The sequence below is a fragment of the Bufo bufo genome, chromosome 11 (assembly GCF_905171765.1).
Source record: "Bufo bufo chromosome 11, aBufBuf1.1, whole genome shotgun sequence".
In the NCBI taxonomy this organism is placed as follows: Eukaryota; Metazoa; Chordata; class Amphibia; order Anura; family Bufonidae; genus Bufo; species Bufo bufo.
This window is the reverse complement of record NC_053399.1, coordinates 34,906,447-34,928,927: the sequence shown is the minus strand read 5'-3', so window position 1 is coordinate 34,928,927 and position 22,481 is coordinate 34,906,447. Positions and strand designations below refer to the sequence as shown.

Below are 22,481 nucleotides of genomic sequence, written 5' to 3'. Positions count from 1 at the left end.
ATTTTTCTGTGACTGTCACGTCAAAGTCGCACCATGTCGCATGTCACAGTGCAACACCATAGACTATCATTATAAAAATTGTCGTGCGACATCAATGTCGCAGTGTAGTTATGCCCTGTGTGTCGTGCGACACATGTCGTCGTGTAGCCCTAGCCTAAAGCTCACCTACAGCAGTGAAGAAAAATGGCTGGGTTGTTATGGAAACCTGGAGTAAAACTGTGTGTATGTGGAGACTAAGGGCCTGCAAACTTCTATTGGCTGATAAGGGACATGTGACCATGTGTATGGCAGTTGGGATTTGAAGAGAAAGACTTGCAGGCTTGTATTGGCTTTTTTGGGAATATCTCTGGAACGGTACGTCCTAGAGAGCTGAGACCCGGTCTAAAACTTTCCCGGACAACTGGTGTACCTGTGAGCCAAATTTGGTGATCGCAGAGAGAATCTCTGATTGCAGAGAGAAGGGGCTCATTTTAGCCACCACGATCAACCCTACCAGACAGTAATTCTGGTTTGAGCTTGGCAAACCCCTTTAGGAGGGCAATACATGTTAAAAAAAAATTATCTGATGGTTGTAACGGTCACGTCCACACACACACAGGGGGAAGGATAGTGACAACTGCGCTCCACCCTCACCCCTGGCCCTGCCTACTTGCCTCACGAGTCCTGATGACAGGGGACAACTGGACGACAGTCCCTTACTTAGGATATGTGCAGGGAAGACAGACAAGACAAAATACGGAACGTGAACGGACCGGGTCAGAACCAAGAGAGCTACGCAGTACAAAGGGTTAAGCAAAGAATGGTCAGGAGAAGCCGGGGTCAAATACCAGGAGAGTAGAGAAGTACCAGAGAAGTCGAGGTCACAATACCAGGAGGGATGCGCAGTACAGGTGGAGCAGGCAAAGGATCGTCAGGGAACAGGATCAGATGAGTATTCAATAGTCCAACAAATAGCCAGGAACCTAGAATTAACAGGCAACCTGTGGCCAGCAGGCTGCCTGTATTTATAGTGGGGTCTGAGGGTCATGTGACGTGGCAAGCGCCACAGGACCGACAGACAGACAACTCGAGCACCGAGTGATCAGCTCGGCGCTCAAGCCAGACCTAGGAGCAGGGAGCCTCCCAGCTAGCAAAGCCGCCCTGGGAATGAGGCCAAACACAGATTCTCGCTCCCGAAGCTAAGCAGCAGGTCTGCGGCTGATGGGAGACCGAGTGCGCCTTTGGCACCCCGTGACAATGGTCAGGAAAAATCTTTTGTTTTGTCCATTAATGATCTTTTATTCAAGAATATTTCCAGAAAGATTGTACTTCCTTTACTTGGTGTAATTGACCATTTTAAAGGCCAACATGGACAAAAATGGCTATGACTGCTTTAGCAAAATGATCATTGTTCAAACATCAACCTACACCTATTACATATGACCACATTTAGACCGTGTATTTACTACTATGAGGACAATGGGATAAGCTGTTGCTTATATGTTGTCTCGCAGGGAACAGAGGAAAGGGCATGTGAAAATTCAGCACGTTGATCCTTTTATTTGACAGCAGACACTGATGAGCGGTCAACCTGCCCCATACACATTAGAAGTGATCAATTTTAAGAAGTCCTACATATTCATCAACTGCCTCAAATTTTTAGGTTCCCTTTCGGTTGTGTACCAGCATAAAGAAGTGATGTTTGACTTTCAGAGATGTAGCATGATGCCTTGGTCCCTCAGTGCAAAAATAATATGTTTGACCTCTTATGGGTTAGAGTAGCCTTTTATGATATCATGTTCTATTCTATCTACAGGTGGAGGCGGAGGCTGGAATGACATTACTCAACTACCGTGGGCTGGGAAATCTCTTCTAGAAGGAGCAGAAGGGGGACAGTCATGCTACCAGGCACGGGCCAGCCTTCAGTGGGACACCTATGGAGGGTTTGGTGGTGGAGGAGGACCATGTAGCTCTGGAGGTGGAGGAGGGGGGTACCAAGGTAATAACAGTATAATGTAAAAAATAAGGGGTTGGGTCAGCACAACCTGCTGCAGGTGCAGATCACTATGGCGAAATACATATACAAACGGAAAATGCAAATGTGATCGCACACTACATCCAGCACTCTGCCCTCCATGCTGGATGAGACATTGGTTTATATTTTGGCCAAAGCATAGTAAGCCACTCACCGCGTCAAGGCTGTCTCATGAGTGGTCCCTAACTCTTGTTCCTACCTGTTCATGGGCCATGACAGCCACATAAAATCCAGGGAATGCAGGTCAGCATGCAAGCCAAGTACACTTTGCTTGTAACCCCGTCCGGTGCCATTACAGCTTTCATCGGATCCAGGGATGCAAGTACCAACATGCATGCTGAACCTACCATATACTTCTCCTGGAGCCAGATGGCCAATGGTAGGTTCTATACAAGCAGACTCAGTTTTATACTGACTTTAAAACCAGCCTCAAGGACAGATTAACTGGTCAGGTGTGCAATGACTCCAAGGAGATCGCCACGCCTCCAATATATACTACAAAGAAAAAAATAAGGGGTTGGGTCAGCACAACCTGCTGCAGGTGCAGATCACTATGGCGAAATACATATACAAACGGAAAATGCAAATGTGATCGCACACTACATCCAGCACTCTGCCCTCCATGCTGGATGAGACATTGGTTTATATTTTGGCCAAAGCATAGTAAGCCACTCACCGCGTCAAGGCTGTCTCATGAGTGGTCCCTAACTCTTGTTCCTACCTGTTCATGGGCCATGACAGCCACATAAAATCCAGGGAATGCAGGTCAGCATGCAAGCCAAGTACACTTTGCTTGTAACCCCGTCCGGTGCCATTACAGCTTTCATCGGATCCAGGGATGCAAGTACCAACATGCATGCTGAACCTACCATATACTTCTCCTGGAGCCAGATGGCCAATGGTAGGTTCTATACAAGCAGACTCAGTTTTATACTGACTTTAAAACCAGCCTCAAGGACAGATTAACTGGTCAGGTGTGCAATGACTCCAAGGAGATCGCCACGCCTCCAATATATACTACAAAGAAAAAAATAAGGGGTTGGGTCAGCACAACCTGCTGCAGGTGCAGATCACTATGGCGAAATACATATACAAACGGAAAATGCAAATGTGATCGCACACTACATCCAGCACTCTGCCCTCCATGCTGGATGAGACATTGGTTTATATTTTGGCCAAAGCATAGTAAGCCACTCACCGCGTCAAGGCTGTCTCATGAGTGGTCCCTAACTCTTGTTCCTACCTGTTCATGGGCCATGACAGCCACATAAAATCCAGGGAATGCAGGTCAGCATGCAAGCCAAGTACACTTTGCTTGTAACCCCGTCCGGTGCCATTACAGCTTTCATCGGATCCAGGGATGCAAGTACCAACATGCATGCTGAACCTACCATATACTTCTCCTGGAGCCAGATGGCCAATGGTAGGTTCTATACAAGCAGACTCAGTTTTATACTGACTTTAAAACCAGCCTCAAGGACAGATTAACTGGTCAGGTGTGCAATGACTCCAAGGAGATCGCCACGCCTCCAATATATACTACAAAGAAAAAAATAAGGGGTTGGGTCAGCACAACCTGCTGCAGGTGCAGATCACTATGGCGAAATACATATACAAACGGAAAATGCAAATGTGATCGCACACTACATCCAGCACTCTGCCCTCCATGCTGGATGAGACATTGGTTTATATTTTGGCCAAAGCATAGTAAGCCACTCACCGCGTCAAGGCTGTCTCATGAGTGGTCCCTAACTCTTGTTCCTACCTGTTCATGGGCCATGACAGCCACATAAAATCCAGGGAATGCAGGTCAGCATGCAAGCCAAGTACACTTTGCTTGTAACCCCGTCCGGTGCCATTACAGCTTTCATCGGATCCAGGGATGCAAGTACCAACATGCATGCTGAACCTACCATATACTTCTCCTGGAGCCAGATGGCCAATGGTAGGTTCTATACAAGCAGACTCAGTTTTATACTGACTTTAAAACCAGCCTCAAGGACAGATTAACTGGTCAGGTGTGCAATGACTCCAAGGAGATCGCCACGCCTCCAATATATACTACAAAGAAAAAAATAAGGGGTTGGGTCAGCACAACCTGCTGCAGGTGCAGATCACTATGGCGAAATACATATACAAACGGAAAATGCAAATGTGATCGCACACTACATCCAGCACTCTGCCCTCCATGCTGGATGAGACATTGGTTTATATTTTGGCCAAAGCATAGTAAGCCACTCACCGCGTCAAGGCTGTCTCATGAGTGGTCCCTAACTCTTGTTCCTACCTGTTCATGGGCCATGACAGCCACATAAAATCCAGGGAATGCAGGTCAGCATGCAAGCCAAGTACACTTTGCTTGTAACCCCGTCCGGTGCCATTACAGCTTTCATCGGATCCAGGGATGCAAGTACCAACATGCATGCTGAACCTACCATATACTTCTCCTGGAGCCAGATGGCCAATGGTAGGTTCTATACAAGCAGACTCAGTTTTATACTGACTTTAAAACCAGCCTCAAGGACAGATTAACTGGTCAGGTGTGCAATGACTCCAAGGAGATCGCCACGCCTCCAATATATACTACAAAGAAAAAAATAAGGGGTTGGGTCAGCACAACCTGCTGCAGGTGCAGATCACTATGGCGAAATACATATACAAACGGAAAATGCAAATGTGATCGCACACTACATCCAGCACTCTGCCCTCCATGCTGGATGAGACATTGGTTTATATTTTGGCCAAAGCATAGTAAGCCACTCACCGCGTCAAGGCTGTCTCATGAGTGGTCCCTAACTCTTGTTCCTACCTGTTCATGGGCCATGACAGCCACATAAAATCCAGGGAATGCAGGTCAGCATGCAAGCCAAGTACACTTTGCTTGTAACCCCGTCCGGTGCCATTACAGCTTTCATCGGATCCAGGGATGCAAGTACCAACATGCATGCTGAACCTACCATATACTTCTCCTGGAGCCAGATGGCCAATGGTAGGTTCTATACAAGCAGACTCAGTTTTATACTGACTTTAAAACCAGCCTCAAGGACAGATTAACTGGTCAGGTGTGCAATGACTCCAAGGAGATCGCCACGCCTCCAATATATACTACAAAGAAAAAAATAAGGGGTTGGGTCAGCACAACCTGCTGCAGGTGCAGATCACTATGGCGAAATACATATACAAACGGAAAATGCAAATGTGATCGCACACTACATCCAGCACTCTGCCCTCCATGCTGGATGAGACATTGGTTTATATTTTGGCCAAAGCATAGTAAGCCACTCACCGCGTCAAGGCTGTCTCATGAGTGGTCCCTAACTCTTGTTCCTACCTGTTCATGGGCCATGACAGCCACATAAAATCCAGGGAATGCAGGTCAGCATGCAAGCCAAGTACACTTTGCTTGTAACCCCGTCCGGTGCCATTACAGCTTTCATCGGATCCAGGGATGCAAGTACCAACATGCATGCTGAACCTACCATATACTTCTCCTGGAGCCAGATGGCCAATGGTAGGTTCTATACAAGCAGACTCAGCAAACTGAGTCTGCTTGTATAGAACCTACCATTGGCCATCTGGCTCCAGGAGAAGTATATGGTAGGTTCAGCATGCATGTTGGTACTTGCATCCCTGGATCCGATGAAAGCTGTAATGGCACCGGACGGGGTTACAAGCAAAGTGTACTTGGCTTGCATGCTGACCTGCATTCCCTGGATTTTATGTGGCTGTCATGGCCCATGAACAGGTAGGAACAAGAGTTAGGGACCACTCATGAGACAGCCTTGACGCGGTGAGTGGCTTACTATGCTTTGGCCAAAATATAAACCAATGTCTCATCCAGCATGGAGGGCAGAGTGCTGGATGTAGTGTGCGATCACATTTGCATTTTCCGTTTGTATATGTATTTCGCCATAGTGATCTGCACCTGCAGCAGGTTGTGCTGACCCAACCCCTTATTTTTTTCTTTGTAGTATATATTGGAGGCGTGGCGATCTCCTTGGAGTCATTGCACACCTGACCAGTTAATCTGTCCTTGAGGCTGGTTTTAAAGTCAGTATAAAACTGAGTCTGCTTGTATAGAACCTACCATTGGCCATCTGGCTCCAGGAGAAGTATATGGTAGGTTCAGCATGCATGTTGGTACTTGCATCCCTGGATCCGATGAAAGCTGTAATGGCACCGGACGGGGTTACAAGCAAAGTGTACTTGGCTTGCATGCTGACCTGCATTCCCTGGATTTTATGTGGCTGTCATGGCCCATGAACAGGTAGGAACAAGAGTTAGGGACCACTCATGAGACAGCCTTGACGCGGTGAGTGGCTTACTATGCTTTGGCCAAAATATAAACCAATGTCTCATCCAGCATGGAGGGCAGAGTGCTGGATGTAGTGTGCGATCACATTTGCATTTTCCGTTTGTATATGTATTTCGCCATAGTGATCTGCACCTGCAGCAGGTTGTGCTGACCCAACCCCTTATTTTTTTCTTTGTAGTATATATTGGAGGCGTGGCGATCTCCTTGGAGTCATTGCACACCTGACCAGTTAATCTGTCCTTGAGGCTGGTTTTAAAGTCAGTATAAAACTGAGTCTGCTTGTATAGAACCTACCATTGGCCATCTGGCTCCAGGAGAAGTATATGGTAGGTTCAGCATGCATGTTGGTACTTGCATCCCTGGATCCGATGAAAGCTGTAATGGCACCGGACGGGGTTACAAGCAAAGTGTACTTGGCTTGCATGCTGACCTGCATTCCCTGGATTTTATGTGGCTGTCATGGCCCATGAACAGGTAGGAACAAGAGTTAGGGACCACTCATGAGACAGCCTTGACGCGGTGAGTGGCTTACTATGCTTTGGCCAAAATATAAACCAATGTCTCATCCAGCATGGAGGGCAGAGTGCTGGATGTAGTGTGCGATCACATTTGCATTTTCCGTTTGTATATGTATTTCGCCATAGTGATCTGCACCTGCAGCAGGTTGTGCTGACCCAACCCTTTATTTTTTTCTTTGTAGTATATATTGGAGGCGTGGCGATCTCCTTGGAGTCATTGCACACCTGACCAGTTAATCTGTCCTTGAGGCTGGTTTTAAAGTCAGTATAAAACTGAGTCTGCTTGTATAGAACCTACCATTGGCCATCTGGCTCCAGGAGAAGTATATGGTAGGTTCAGCATGCATGTTGGTACTTGCATCCCTGGATCCGATGAAAGCTGTAATGGCACCGGACGGGGTTACAAGCAAAGTGTACTTGGCTTGCATGCTGACCTGCATTCCCTGGATTTTATGTGGCTGTCATGGCCCATGAACAGGTAGGAACAAGAGTTAGGGACCACTCATGAGACAGCCTTGACGCGGTGAGTGGCTTACTATGCTTTGGCCAAAATATAAACCAATGTCTCATCCAGCATGGAGGGCAGAGTGCTGGATGTAGTGTGCGATCACATTTGCATTTTCCGTTTGTATATGTATTTCGCCATAGTGATCTGCACCTGCAGCAGGTTGTGCTGACCCAACCCCTTATTTTTTTCTTTGTAGTATATATTGGAGGCGTGGCGATCTCCTTGGAGTCATTGCACACCTGACCAGTTAATCTGTCCTTGAGGCTGGTTTTAAAGTCAGTATAAAACTGAGTCTGCTTGTATAGAACCTACCATTGGCCATCTGGCTCCAGGAGAAGTATATGGTAGGTTCAGCATGCATGTTGGTACTTGCATCCCTGGATCCGATGAAAGCTGTAATGGCACCGGACGGGGTTACAAGCAAAGTGTACTTGGCTTGCATGCTGACCTGCATTCCCTGGATTTTATGTGGCTGTCATGGCCCATGAACAGGTAGGAACAAGAGTTAGGGACCACTCATGAGACAGCCTTGACGCGGTGAGTGGCTTACTATGCTTTGGCCAAAATATAAACCAATGTCTCATCCAGCATGGAGGGCAGAGTGCTGGATGTAGTGTGCGATCACATTTGCATTTTCCAACAGTATAATGTGGTTTCAAATAATCATATATACAGTATCTCACAAAAAAGCGACTCCACCCCTCACATTTTTGTAAATATTTTTTTCTATCTTTTCATGGGACAACACTGACATTTTTATACAATGTAAAGTAGTCAGTGTACAGCTTGTATAACAGTGTAAATTAGGAGTGCCCTCAAAATAACTCAACACACAGCCATTAATGTCTAAGCAACTGGCAACAAAAGTGAGTACACCCCTTTGGGAAAATGGCCAAATTATGCCCAATTAGCCATCTTGCCTCCCCGGTTTCATGTGACTTGTTAATGTTACAAGGTCTCAGGTGTGAATGGGGAGCAGGTGTGTTAAATTTGGCGTCATCGCTGTCACGCTTTCTCATACTGGTCACTGGAAGTTCAACATGGCACCTCATGGCAAAGAACTCTCTGAGGATGTGAAAAAAAGAATTGTTGCTCTACATAAAGATGGCCGAGGCTATTAGAAGATTGCAAACACCCTGAAACTGAGCTGCAGCATGGTGGCCAAGACCATACAGCGGTTTAACAAGACAGGTCCCACTCGGAACAGGCCTCGACATGGTCGACCAAAGAAGTTGAGTGCACGTGCTCAGCGTCGTATCCAGAGGTTGTACAAGTGCTGCCAGCATTGCTGCAGAGGTTAAAGAGGTGGGGGGTCAGCCTGTCAGTGCTCAGACCATATGCCGCACACTGCATCAAATTGGTCTGCATGGCTGTCGTTCCCGAAGGAAACCTCTTCTAAAGATGATGCACAAGAAAGCGCGCAAACAGTTTGCTGAAGACAAGCAGACTTAGGACATGGATTACTGGAACCATGTCCTGTGGTCTGATGAGACCAAGATAAACTTATTTGGTTCACATGGTGTCAGTGTGTGTGTGGCAGCAACCAGGTGAGGAGTACAAAGACAAGCATGGTGGTGGGAGTGTCATGGTTTGGGGCTGCATGCGTACTGCCGGCTATGGAGAGTTCATTGAGGGAACCATGAATGCCAGCACGTACTGTGAGATACTGAAGCAGAGAATGAACCCCTACTTCGGAAACTGGGCCACAGGTCAGTATTCCAACATGATAACGACCCCAAACACACCTCCAATACGACTACTGCCTTGCTAAAGAAAATGAGGGTGCTGGACTGACCAAGCATGTCTCTAGACCTAAACCCTATTGAGCATCTGTGGGGCAATCTCAAATGAAAGGTGGAGGAGTGCAAGGTGTCTAACATCCACCTGCTCCGTGATGTCGTCATGGAGGATGGAAGAGGCAACCTGCGAAGCTCTAGTGAACTCCATGCCCAAAAAAGTTAAATAATAGTGGCCACACAAAATATTGACACTTTGGGAACAATTTAGCCTTTTTTACTTAGAGGTGTACTCCCTTTTGTTGCCAGCAGTTTGGACATTAATGGCTGTGTGGTGAGATATTTTGAGGGTACACCAAATTTACACTGTTATACAATCTGTATACTGACTACTTCACATTGTATTAAAGTGTCATATCTTCAGTATTGTCCCAAGAAAAGATGTACTTACTTTTGTGAGATACTGTTTATTTCACATTATTATTTTTGTAACACAGTGAGGTATTGGACAGTTGATGACCCTAACACGCATGAAAGTATTTTGCATCTGTTCTCATATAGCTGCTTTTATTTATAGGAGGGGACACTTCCCAGCTGGATGATATTTCTGCTGATGGCCAAGATGGCGTTTCATTCATAAATCCATCTGGAGAAATGTTTCTGCAGCCCTTGGCTGGTGAGATCACAAACAGACATAAGTAATAATTCAATCAACTGCATGGTGTCCAGAAGAGGCCACCACCTTCCAGAAAGGGGGCAGAAGAAGGACAGACACCATACAGTGTAACACCTATGTAGGATTTGGTGGTGATAAATCTTTGTCCATTAACTCTACTATTTTAATTCACACAGTAATGGAAAACCACGGGGAAGTGCACATCAAGCTGTTTTTCAACTGCAGCCATTGTAAATCCGGAAACTGTAAGAAAGACATGGAACAGAGAGTTGTGTGTCTTTGTGGACACGGCACCATGCTGGGAAGTGATAATGTCACGTGTATAGGTATAACACTTATATTCATAACTATACTACTGTAAAGTTTTAAAGGGAATGAACCTTTAAGAGGTTTTTCTGTTTAAATGATTATATTTAAATTATGTAGAGAATAGGGTGCTGAACAATGTTGTAATATACACTGACGAGCAAAAGGGTAACAATGTTTTGAATTTTTGACTTTCAGGCTCCATATCTCACCAGTGATGAGCGGCAGGGGCAATATCCAAATTTTCGATATTTCGCGAATATTTGGGCGAATGTTCGTCATATATTCGCGAATTCGTGATCTTCAGTCATTATTTTCTTGATTGCGAAAATCGGCAATAAAAATTTGCGATACGAAAATTTGCGATCAACACTACTCCTAAAGTCAAAGATATTGCAGCCTTCTCATTGGCCCACAAGCAAGAAGCAGTGAGGGATCCTGGGTACTGGTGAATTTTTTTTTTTTAATATTTGCGATTACAAAGATATAGCATTATATTCTAGATATTCTCGAAGTGCCAATATTCACGATAAAAATTCGCGAATTAGAATATTCGCGATCAACACTATATCTCACCATCGACTACAGCTTTGAACGTGAGACTACCATCATTTTATAGACCACCATCTTGGCTATCTTATATATAAATTGGACTTGCAACTATTTAGCATATGATTAGTTATGCAGATTCTTGTCATGAAACTGCATTGTTGCTGTTTTGCTCCTAAAAAAAAATCTAAATTTTTATTTTTATTATATTTTGTAAATCTACCTTTGGCTTTCCACACACTGCCTGAATCCATCTGGGCATTTTCTTGATCAGATTCAAGCATGTTTCCACTGAAATCTGTTCCCAGGACTCTTCTTCACATTCCTAATGTTGGTGCATACTGGTCGACCCACAAGTGTTCGCTTGAAGTCTGGGCACTGTGTGGGCCAATCCCTTACCTCTACCTCATTGTCATTGAACCATTTCTTTGTCAATCTCGACGTATCCTTCGGGTCGTTGTCCTGCTGGAACACTATGTCGACCTTTTCATATCCATAGTACTCGAGTGTACAAAATACCTCATCTTGTAGGGTACTCACATATAGCTCAGCATTGAGACCACCATTGATTCTAGTCAAGTATCTAACGCCTTTGGCTGTGAAACAACCCGATATCATCAGGCTTCCTCCACCGAACTTGACAGTTCCTTCAATTCCTCGATCCATTTTTTTTTACTTGTTTCTTCCAGACCCATTTGCACCTATCAGAGACCAGTATATTGACTTTTGTCTCATCGCTCCAAATCACCCGTTTCCAATCTTATACTGTCACTGTTTGTATATATTTTTTTAAACTCGAGCCGACGCTTCTTATGAAGATATTGAAGTTGAGGCTTCTTCACTTTTTTTTGGGCCACCATTCCAGACTTGTGTAACGTGCGTGGTACGGTGCTTGCATGGACGTCTGTGAGCTCACTTTTATGAAGACCTTGTGATGAATCGACTTGTTGACTCTGATATTTTGCCTTGACGTCCACCTCTTGGCTTTGGAATGGATGGATGGACTTCATTTCATATTCTATTTTCTTCATGGCTGCTCCTGGATTCAAACCAGCTTGGGAATCAACCTAATAACACACTAAACTATTAGGTAATGTGAGAACAGGTTGTAATTTGTAGTATACAAGAAGACAAAGATTGTTCTATCACCAGGAGCAAAACGGTAACAATGTAGTTACAAGACAAGAATCTTCATAACTAATCATATGCTAAATAGCTGAAAGTCCAATGTCTGTATGAGATCCAAGATGAGCCAAGATGGTTGTCTATAAAATGATGGTAATCTCACGTTCAAAGCTGTAGAGGGTGGTGAGATATGGAGCCTGAAAGTCAAAAGTTCAAAACATTCTTACCCTTTTGCTCGTCAGTGTACATTTATTTAAAATTTCCTCACAGTCCTTTATTATATCTATATAGCAGCCGCTCCCTAAAGAAAAAAAACGGCACGGCCCATTTTAGTCCTGTAAAATGCAATCATAGGAGAGCTGGATAGGACTAAACATGGCGTGAGTTATGTGAGCCATTATGTGACCTTCACATGTATCATGTGACCTGGATTATAGCGAACGGCTCAGGTATCTAACAGGTGATAAGAAGTGTATTAGGGAGCAGAACATATACAGTATTAATACCTGCAGCACTGAACTTTATTCACAACATGACATCAACTAGAGACAGGCAGCCATTTCACATCACCTAGAGTCAGGCCACCATGTAAATACACACAGCGATGTAGTTACTGTAATAACCACAATAAAAATTATTATTCCAACACAAGTCCTATTTAATTATCACATGGATGTGTCCTGTGTGCCGACCCAGCACATGTATGTCATGTAAGACTGTTGCTTACTGAAATTACATGATGTGTAGGGCGTCACAGGTTTCAGTTAGGCCATGGATACATTATACAGAATTTTAAATACATCTATATTTGAAAATTGCATCGATTCTTATCATATAAACAAATCCTTTAAAAAAATAAAAACTGGAAAACCCCTTTAAGGTCTGGTTTAGCTTTACATAGAGGGGCTCAGCGTATGGGAGGGCACTACTTGGACAAGCAGTAATAACATCTGTCCGCTGAGAGGGAATTGCAGGTTGTCCCTGCACTGAAATTGAATGATCTGATAATAGACGTACAGTGTATATTAGGGAATCACTGTGAAGGCAAACCAATGTTTTACATTGAATCTGTCCAAGGACGCCGGCCTGGTGCCTAAGTACCTGATACTCCTAGTATTTATTGTTGCTGAAAGAATCAGATAATTATGTCCTGTATCCCCCAAAGGCCATGAGGAGGGCTCGGGCAGCCCCCTGGGTATTGGCCCACTGGGAAATTTTTCTGTAGGGTCTATGACCAGTCCACCCCTGAATCCACTCATTTCCTTATATCAAAGATGGTTTATCGCGAAGGCATGGAAATGCATGACCACCAGTTCTGTAATGGAGCTTAAAGGTAATTGGTCTTTTTTTTTTTTTAGGACCCAAAGGACCCATTGCAGAGAGACAGCTCTCACTCCCACTCATTCTTGCCGTTCTTATTGCAACAGTGATTCTTGGGGTGATCTTTGCCTGTGGAAGCCTGTCCTTTGGTATGTATACAATCACAAAGCAGTTTTCAGTTCAACATTGTTTAGGATTAAAGGGACATCTGTCAGCCGATTTGTACCTATGACACTGGCTGACCTGTTACATGTGCACTTGGCAGCTGAAGACATCTGTGTTGGTCCCATGTTCATATGTGCCCGCATTGCTGAGAAAAATTAAGTTTTAATATATGCAAATGAGCCTCTAGGAGCAATGGGGGCGTTACTGTTACACCTAGAGGCTCTGCTCTCTCTGCAACTGACGCACTCTCTGCACTTTGATTCACAGGACCAGGCACTTACCAGTGTAAGTGATCACTGTCTGGCCCTGTCAATCAAAGAGCAGCTGCAGAGAGAGCACAGCCTCTAGGTGTAATGGTAACACCCCCGTTGCTCCTAGAGGCTCATTTGCATATAATAAAACATCATTTTTCTCAGCAATGCGGGCACATATGGACATGGGACCAACACAGATGCCTTCAGCTGCCAAGTGCACATGTAACAGGTCAGTAAGTTTAATAGGTGCAAATCTTCTAATAGATGCCCTTTAAAAAATTAGCAATTCTGTAGACGTATTGTGTATTACATTTTTTTTTTTTTTTGAGAGGTTTGACTATTGCTGATGATTTGGAATTTCAGGTTGTCAAAGTTTTAATTCACCCATAAAAAAAAAGATCCCAGCGTTCACTGCTTTGGGCGCAGCGTTGGCACACATTGGAGTCACACATTGCGTGTACGTTGATTCTAAAAAGACCGATCATCTACTTACAAATACATTGTCCTTAATTATGAGCACTGATGCTGTATTGATTTTTTGGCCTTGAGGGACACGAAGGATTGATCTCATTGCCACCCAGGCTACATTTCAATTCAGCAATGAATAAAAGCAATGCTTGGGATCTATACTATGAGACTTCCAGACAAGATGTCAGGAGGAACGATCAGCGGGGGAACACAGAAAGCCAATATATCAAGGTCTTTGGCGTCGAGGAGCTTAGTGCACAGTCATTATCAGGAGAGAGTGGAAGTCTATTTGTGTATGGGAGATGAGGCGTCAGCATATGAAAAATCATTGATCCGAACTTCCAACGCTCATTGTGATTGTATTTTCCGTCATTGTACTGATATTAGGAAGTCTGTACTACCAATACAATTCCTGACCCCGCCTTAAAGGGGTTTATCGGGATGTAGGATAAGTCATCATCAATATCTGATCGGTGGGGGTCTGAATCCTGCCACCACCAACAGCTGTTTGAAGGAGCGCCGGACATAGTATACTGGCCGTGCTTGGTATTGCAGCTCAGTCCCGTTCCCATGAATGGGACTTAGCTGCACAAAGGTCATGTGACTGATAGACGTAGGAGGCTGAGCGCAGCAGGCCCTTCCGACCATGATCTGATAGCGATGACCTATCCCAGAAAACCCCTTCAACATCCAAATCTTTTTAACACATCTTGGAAGCAAAAGAAAAGCAAATAGGCCATCAATATTAAAATGCTGGACAACCCCTTTGATAATTTAATTTTGACTCCTCAGCTGCTGCGGATGTGGGTATCTGGCTTTTTTAACTTTTTTTTTTTAACCCCTTAAGGACACATGACGTACATGTACGTCATTTCTTTGCGGGACTTAATGTACGTCATGGGTCCTTAAGGGGTTAAAGGAGTATGTAATTTTGCATTATGTTAAACTGGTCTCTTTGCTGTCCTCTCGTCTCTCAGTTTACCACCGGAAGAAGAAGCAGCTGGAGGGAGCCCGGGTGAGACTTCAGAGCACCGAGTATAAACTAAGTAAGATCCGGAGCTCCATTATCATGACCGACTACAACCCCAACTATTGCTTCGCTGGGAAAGGAGCTGGTTTAAGTGAACTGAAGGAAGTTCCCCGGAAAAATATCACCTTGCTCAGGTACTGCAGGACTGCATGAAAACAGTAATCAATCAGACATGAGTCACTTTTATATAGTTCAGGATGGAAAGTCTATGTTAAAGGGGTTGTTGTCTCACTTCAGCATATGGCATTTATCATGTAGAGAAAGTGAATACAAGGCACTTACTAATGTATTGTGATTGTCCATATTGCCTCCTTTGCTGGCTGGATTCATTTTTCCATCACATTATTCACTGCTTATATCCAGGGGTTTTGACCACTCTGCAATCCATCAGAGGTGGTCGTGCTTGCACACTATAGGAAAAAGCGGCAGTTTCTCTGGTGGCTGGGACCATGTGCAATGAGCAGGACCGTGGTACGGTGGCCAATTATGTAGTGGGTCAGGATAGATGTATTAAAGTCTATGGTTTGTTCGTGACGCCAATTGCAGCTTGCCGAGGATACTGTTGCAGGGACCTTTAAGATGTTACAACTCACATACCAGGTGAGGAATGCCAGAGTGGGGATAGTGTCTCTGTGTAATGTCAACGGTGTCTCCTACCTTGGTACAGCTGGACTCCTGGATCCTGGCTCACTTGCAATAAAATGAGTGTTGCTAGTAGGAGTAATTGAGGAACTTGATAGTAATGAATGAGATCCAGACTTAGAATATAATTCAACTTGTCTTTACTGGTTGCAGCATAAATCCGTATGAGATACAGCATTAGTCTTTAGGTCCCAGCAGGTTTCTGGCAATGTATGGCAGGGATCAATATCTCTTCTGCTTCTATACTATATGCCTGGAGAATATGGCAGGAATCTGTCTTCTGCTCTATCTTCTGCTTGGTGTGGGCCTGACTAGCTGAGGAGGAATTTGGCTTCTCCTGGTCTCTGGATAGTTACTCACAGTTCTGCTCGCAGGGAATGTTTCGTCCTGGAGATCTGTAGTTCTGGAGGTGCTGCTTGCTTGGCACGAGCACTGAGGCTGAAAGCTCAGTCTGGGAAGGGTGATCTTTGGTCTCAGCCGAGACAGATCCTGGTCTGGGATCCCTAAAACTGGGAGCTCCTACCAACACAGCCTTCCCCTAGCTGGGGTGGTTGGCACACTAACTAGAACTTTCCTTCGTCCCCATGAGACAGGACATGGGCCAGCCCACTTCTGCTCAAAGAGGGGGGAGCTAGACTGGAATGTACTATTCCAGTCAAGAAACACTAAACTGAATTAAGACCTGCTGAATAAATTGCGGCCATCTGCTGGTGTACATGGAAATTACAGCATAATATATAAAACAGGCCTAGAAAATACATATAATTAAGAATGCAATGGTAGATTACACCAGATGACAATACACATACACCTAACATGTTGTAGCGGGGAGAAAGAGTTTAGTAACATTCTCCGGGATGTTACACATGGGACCGCAAATAGACTGGTGCTTTTTTTCTATGGTGTGGAAGCACGACCACCACTGATGGATTGCAGGGTGGTCATAACCATGGAAACGAGCAGTGTATAATGTGATGGAAAAATGAATCCAGCCAGCAAAGGAGGCAATATGGACAATCACAATACATTAGTAAGTGCCTTGTATTACCTTTCTCTACATGATAAATTATATTTGCTGAAGTGAGACAACCCCCTGTAATATTAGGTCTTGAAGCAGAATTACCTGCTCCAAAAAACCTCCTCCAAAAAATATGTCTGCATTTCCGGACAAGGATAGTACTATTCTACTAGGGGCCAGGTGTTCCGTTCCGCAAAATACGGAATGCACACAAATACATATGGCCGTGTGCATGATCCCTTAGGCCTCTTTCACACATTTGGTCAGTACCGCTCAGCCAAGCTGCTTTTTCCCCTCTCCCCTATGACTACATTTGCATGCTCAGCCAAGCTGCTTTTTCCCCTCTCCCCTATGACTACATATGCATGCTCAGCCAAGCTGCTTTTTCCCCTCTCCCTTATGACTACATTTGCATGCTCAGCCAAGCTGCTTTTTCCCCCTCTCCCCTATGACTACATTTGCATGCTCACTCAAGCTGCTTTTTCCCCTCTCCCCTATGACTACATTTGCATGCTCACTCAAGCTGCTTTTTCCCCTCTCCCCTATGACTACATTTGCATGCTCAGCCAAGCTGCTTTTTCCCCTCTCCCCTATTACTACATTTGCATGCTCAGCCAAGCTGTTTTTCCCCTCTCCCCTATGACTACATTTGCATGCTCAGCCAAGCTGCTTTACCCCTCTCCCCTATGACTACATTTGCATGCTCAGCCATGCTGCTTTTTCCCCTCTCCCCTATGACTACATTTGCATGCTCAGCCATGCTGCTTTTTCCCCTCTCCCCTATGACTACATATGTATGCTCAGCCAAGCTGCTTTTTCCCCTCTCCCCTATGACTACATTTGCATGCTCAGCCATGCTGCTTTTTCCCCTCTCCCCTATGACTACATATGCATGCTCAGCCATGCTGCTTTTTCCCCTCTCCCCTATGACTACATATGCATGCTCAGCCTAGCTGCTTTACCCCTCTCCCCTATGACTACATATGCATGCTCAGCCAAGCTGCTTTTCCCCTCTCCCCTATGACTACATATGCATGCTTGACCGAGTATGGCAGAATCAGGAGAGATAGCTATTGGCCAAACAATTGTTCTGCCAACAGCTGTCTAATGTGTATTACCAGCTTTACAGGGGGCATCATCCAGTGCCCTAAATGTCTGTTTAGAATACCTCTTTAAAAAGGTCAGATACAATACCTTCTTTTTCTGCACTCTAGAGCCCTTGGTCACGGTGCCTTTGGTGAAGTTTATGAGGGGCTAGTGGTTGGCATTTCTGGAGACCCCAATCCTCTGCAAGTAGCTATCAAGGTCAGTACTAATCAATGTATTATATTATAGTATACATCTCTGTACACCAAACGACAGGGTTAAATAGACTTGAAAAAATAACCTAGATGGGCTATGGTCAGAACACCCACAAGGGAAATTTTTGAAAAATAGATAATCTTTATTAAGTTATATATTTAACATAAAATGATAATAGCTCTAGGACTCGGAACTATTATTTTATGTATTTGATTATACTACCTAATAAAGATTATTTTATTTTCAAACATTCCGTTTGGGGTTGTTCTGCTATTCGTACCCTTTTTATGTACCTTTTCTATGTTTTACATGTGGATTCTTTGTAGATTTCACCCTCTGCATTGCAATTTAAGTGCATATTCCAATCTGTACCACATGTCTATATATACGCTCACATCTGTTCCTGCAGCATACGGATGACATTACTTAAAATCTTATATACTTCACTACTACTGTAATAGACTGCAGATCTTCCACCCGCACATCCAGATGCAAAATACTCAGCATATCTGTCCCTATGTGAACACCACCTTACAGCCTCAGTGGCCACGGGTGGTCATCTGCTGACTGCATGTCTTAAGGGCTGCGATCATGGCCGAGATTGGCCAGGGGTGGACAGTATTACGGAAACAGCCGAGCGGGCTGTGCTAAGCTGTTTCCGTAACTCCCATAGCAGTGCATAGCACAACAACAGATTTCCAGTAGTTGAAATCTCTGAGCAGTATTCCAAGGGGTTTTGACATTCGGTAGAGCTGGCCTCCTCGCAGCTTACCAAGCACAGCGCCGTCCATGGCCATGTGACTGATGAACGTGATGTCACTGGTGTAGGGTAACCAGAGAGAAGGTCTGAGCGCTGCTGCCTCTTCAGGCAGTTGATAGGTGAGGGTGCTGGGAGTCAGACCCCAACTTATCATATACCGACGATGTATCCCGAGAATCGGTCATCAGTATAAAACACGTGAAAGCCCCTTTAAAAATTCAGGGACAGAATTATTTGAAATTGGTCCACATCCAGCAGACATAAATATACAGATGTGAAGATTGCCGATACCATCATCTGTATACAGTACAGAGTATTTTATAGCATTTTACATCCAGACTAGATGGAAAACTCATGGTTTGTCAGCCTTTGTGTCTTCTAGATGAGATCATTGGGGGGATCTTTAAAAACATGGCCTAGCCATGTCCCCTTCCAGTCCAGCTATTTTCTTGTGACTCTTATTGTCCTGTGCAGAACAAATATCCCCATTATACAAAAGGTCACTTAACGGGACAGTCTGCCAGCAGCTCCAATGCTGCAGATAAACAGCTACAGTTCAGTAATGACCATCAAAGCTTGTTTCCTACTAGCAGGACCGGGATATGGTTTTGCTCAAGAGCAAATTGGGTTAGGATGTGCGTTCTGCAAATGTAGGAAACGTGATTTCCAGCCACCCCACCCAAAAGGCCACAGCGGTTATTAAGGCAGAGCAGTTCTGCCCACTCAAGATGCTAAGATGTTTGTGGACGTGGCTCCGACCAGCAGAGAGAGAGGTCACGTAGCAAAGATAAAACTGGGCACCCCCCTGTGAGGTCAAGATTTGCCAGCTAGGACATAAGGGCCTGGTATTTGTCCCCTGTTCCCTTCCCCCTCCTACATGCCTTTTCTTTGACCCATGAGCCAATTCCCTGTCCCCTAGTTTGCTGATGCTATGTTCACATCAGCATTTTAAATTCCGGCAGGCTGTTCTGGCAGAGAAACAGCCTGCCGTAGTCTACCGGATAATGCCAGGAACTGCCGGATCCCAATTGTCTACAATGGAATCCGGACGCTTTCTGGCATAATGCTGGCTTCCGGCCGGACAAAAAGTTGTGCATGCAGGAACGCGGCCGGATCCCCATCAGGTCTCATTGTAGTCAATGTGCCTGACACCGTAGACTGTGGCGGGCTGTTCCTCTGCCGCCACAGCTTGCTGGATTTCACAGCGGAGGTGAAAATGAAGAGGTACAATGCATTTCTAAGGCCTCATGCACACGTCCATTGCCGGCCATGGCCCGTATTGCGTCCCGCAAACAGAGGGTCCGCAATATGCGGGCACTGGCCGTGTGCTCACCGCGTCATTGATGCGGTTCCATTCACTTCTGTCTGTACCTCCGCACCGCAAAAAAAAAATAGAACTTGTTCTATTTTTTTCAGTGTGGACAGATCAGGGACCCATTCAAGTTGAACGGGTCTGGATCAGTCGCTGTAGCCACACGGGTGGTGCCTGGGCACGCCCAATGCATGGTACAGCCGAACAACGGCCGTGTGCAAGAGTCCTTACAGAGAGGGAACCCTGCACACTACCACTAAGGGCATGTCCACACATGGTGGAAACTTTCTGCTGCAGATCCACAGCAAAAATGTGCATGTGAAAATCTGTGAATTTCACTCCTATGACACTGGACGTAGGGAAATCTGCAGTGAAAATCTTTTCGCAACAGTGCGAGGATGCTGGGGAGTTGAAAATTGGCAGCATGCTCATTTTTTCGGTGCAGAAAATCTCATCTGCGTGCCCTGTACCGTACATTATTTTATTTGCAAAAAATCCACTGCAAATTTGCGGCAAGTCACAGCCACATGTGAATTCACCCTAATGCTATCTCCACGTGTGAGTGATTAGCTGCGGACTCGCTATAGTGGATTTTCTTGCGGCAGATCCGCAGCATGGTACAGCACCAGCAAAATAAAGGAGTTTTTCTCCATTCTCATCCATAAGTCGCAGAAAAAAAAAAATACACAGCAGAAACAGACCTGCGGTGCGGACCTGAACTCGGCAGGATGTCAATTAACGCTGCAGATTTTTATTGCAGATTCCTAATGCAAAGTGTGAAATCTGTGCCAAAGCAGCAACATTTTTTCATTAAAAAAAGTTTTTTTTTTTACTGCAGATTTTCAACAGAAACCCTGTAACGTGGGGACATACTCTAAAGGTTATCGGTATAGGGATAATGATAACTAAAGAAAAAAAAAGAAAAAAAGACGCATTCAGCCGACTACAGAAACATTATTATACCGATTCATACAGATAGTTGTGATATATTTATATAGCATCGAATTTATCAAAAGACATTAAAAGGACCCTCTGGTCAAAAGTGATAGGTGTAAATGTGTAGGCCATACAGTGCCCCCTCCGGTCAAGGAAGGTTTAGTTTTTTCACAGGAGACCATTGTTTAAAGGGCATCTGTCAGCAGTTTTGTACCTATGACACTGGCTGACCCGTTACATGTGCGCTTGGCAGCTGAAGGCATCTGTGTTGGTCCCATGTTCATATGTGCCCGCATTGCTGAGAAAAAGGATGTTTTAATATATGCAAATGAGCCTCTAGGTCCAACGGGGGCGTTACCGTTACACCTAGAGGCTCTGCTCTCTCTGCAACTGCTGCACCCTCTGCACTTTGATTGACAGGACCAGGTGTGATGACGTTTTTACTGCCAGGCCCTGTCAAAGTGCAGAGGGCGGGGCTGCTGCAGAGAAAGCAGAGCCTTTAGGGGGGCACTATTAATTCTAGGGGGCACTAAGTGGGGCATTGATATTACTGAAGGGCACTAAGGGGGGCATTATTAATTCTGGGGGGCACTAATGGAGGCATTACTATTACTGGGGGCACTAATGCGGGCATTATTAATTCTGGGGGGAGCTAATGGGGGCATTATTAATTCTAGGGGCACTAATTGGGGAATTAATATTACTGGTGGAACTAATGGGGTCATATTAATTCAGGGGGCCACTAATAGGGGCATTACTATAGCTGGGGGCGCTAATAGGGGCATTTATTCTAGGGAGTGCTAATGGGGGCATAAGTAATTCTGGGGGGGGGGGGGCATTAATGGAGGCATTAATATTAATGAGGGGGACTAATAGGGGCATTATTAATACTGGGAGCCACATTATGAAATAGCGACTTAACACCCTGTGTTAAGCCGTGGCCCCATTGGGGTGTGGCTTGTTTGGAAAGGTGGCAAACCTATTCCCCGTTGCTCGTAGAGGCTCATTTGCATATATTAAAACATGATTTTTCTCACTAATGCGGGCACATATGAACATGGGACCAACACAGATGTCTTCAGCTGCCAAGCGCACATGTAACAGGTCAGACAGTGTCATAGATACAAATCTGCTGACAGATGCAACTTTGCAATTAACCTGATTAATCCGAGGTTAACCAATGATTTTGCTATATATATATATATTATATAGGACTGCAGGTTATGTATTGTATTACGCATGGGTTTATGCTTTCTGTAATGTCATGTCTTCTCCTTGTAGACTCTGCCAGAAATCTGCTCTGAGCAGGATGAAATGGACTTTCTTATGGAGGCACTTATAATCAGGTAACTGATGACGCTGTTGAATTATGGACACGGTAACCTTCCTGGCGGTCAGGATGTGCGACTTCCTTCATTTGGTTATGGCAGCTGTAATAGGACAGGCACAGCTTTAGGGCCGAGATGGTGAATACGGTATATTAGGTCATGTGCTGCATTGAGAATACGGTTTATTGCAGGCAACTAA

At 44.9% G+C, this 22,481-nt stretch overlaps 1 protein-coding gene across 3 annotated transcripts in view; it reads left to right on the top strand.

Moving 5' to 3' along the window:
• Window positions 1-22,481, top strand: part of LTK (leukocyte receptor tyrosine kinase) — a 209,805-nt gene that overhangs the window by 172,452 nt on the left and 14,872 nt on the right. For all 3 annotated transcript variants that reach the window (XM_040412272.1, XM_040412271.1, XM_040412270.1), the window contains 7 exons: window positions 1,796-1,978; window positions 9,669-9,767; window positions 9,944-10,093; window positions 13,106-13,216; window positions 14,932-15,118; window positions 17,859-17,949; window positions 22,236-22,300. In XM_040412272.1, coding sequence (XP_040268206.1) covers window positions 1,796-1,978; window positions 9,669-9,767; window positions 9,944-10,093; window positions 13,106-13,216; window positions 14,932-15,118; window positions 17,859-17,949; window positions 22,236-22,300 — 886 coding nt within the window. The remainder of the gene's footprint in view (window positions 1-1,795; window positions 1,979-9,668; window positions 9,768-9,943; window positions 10,094-13,105; window positions 13,217-14,931; window positions 15,119-17,858; window positions 17,950-22,235; window positions 22,301-22,481) is intronic.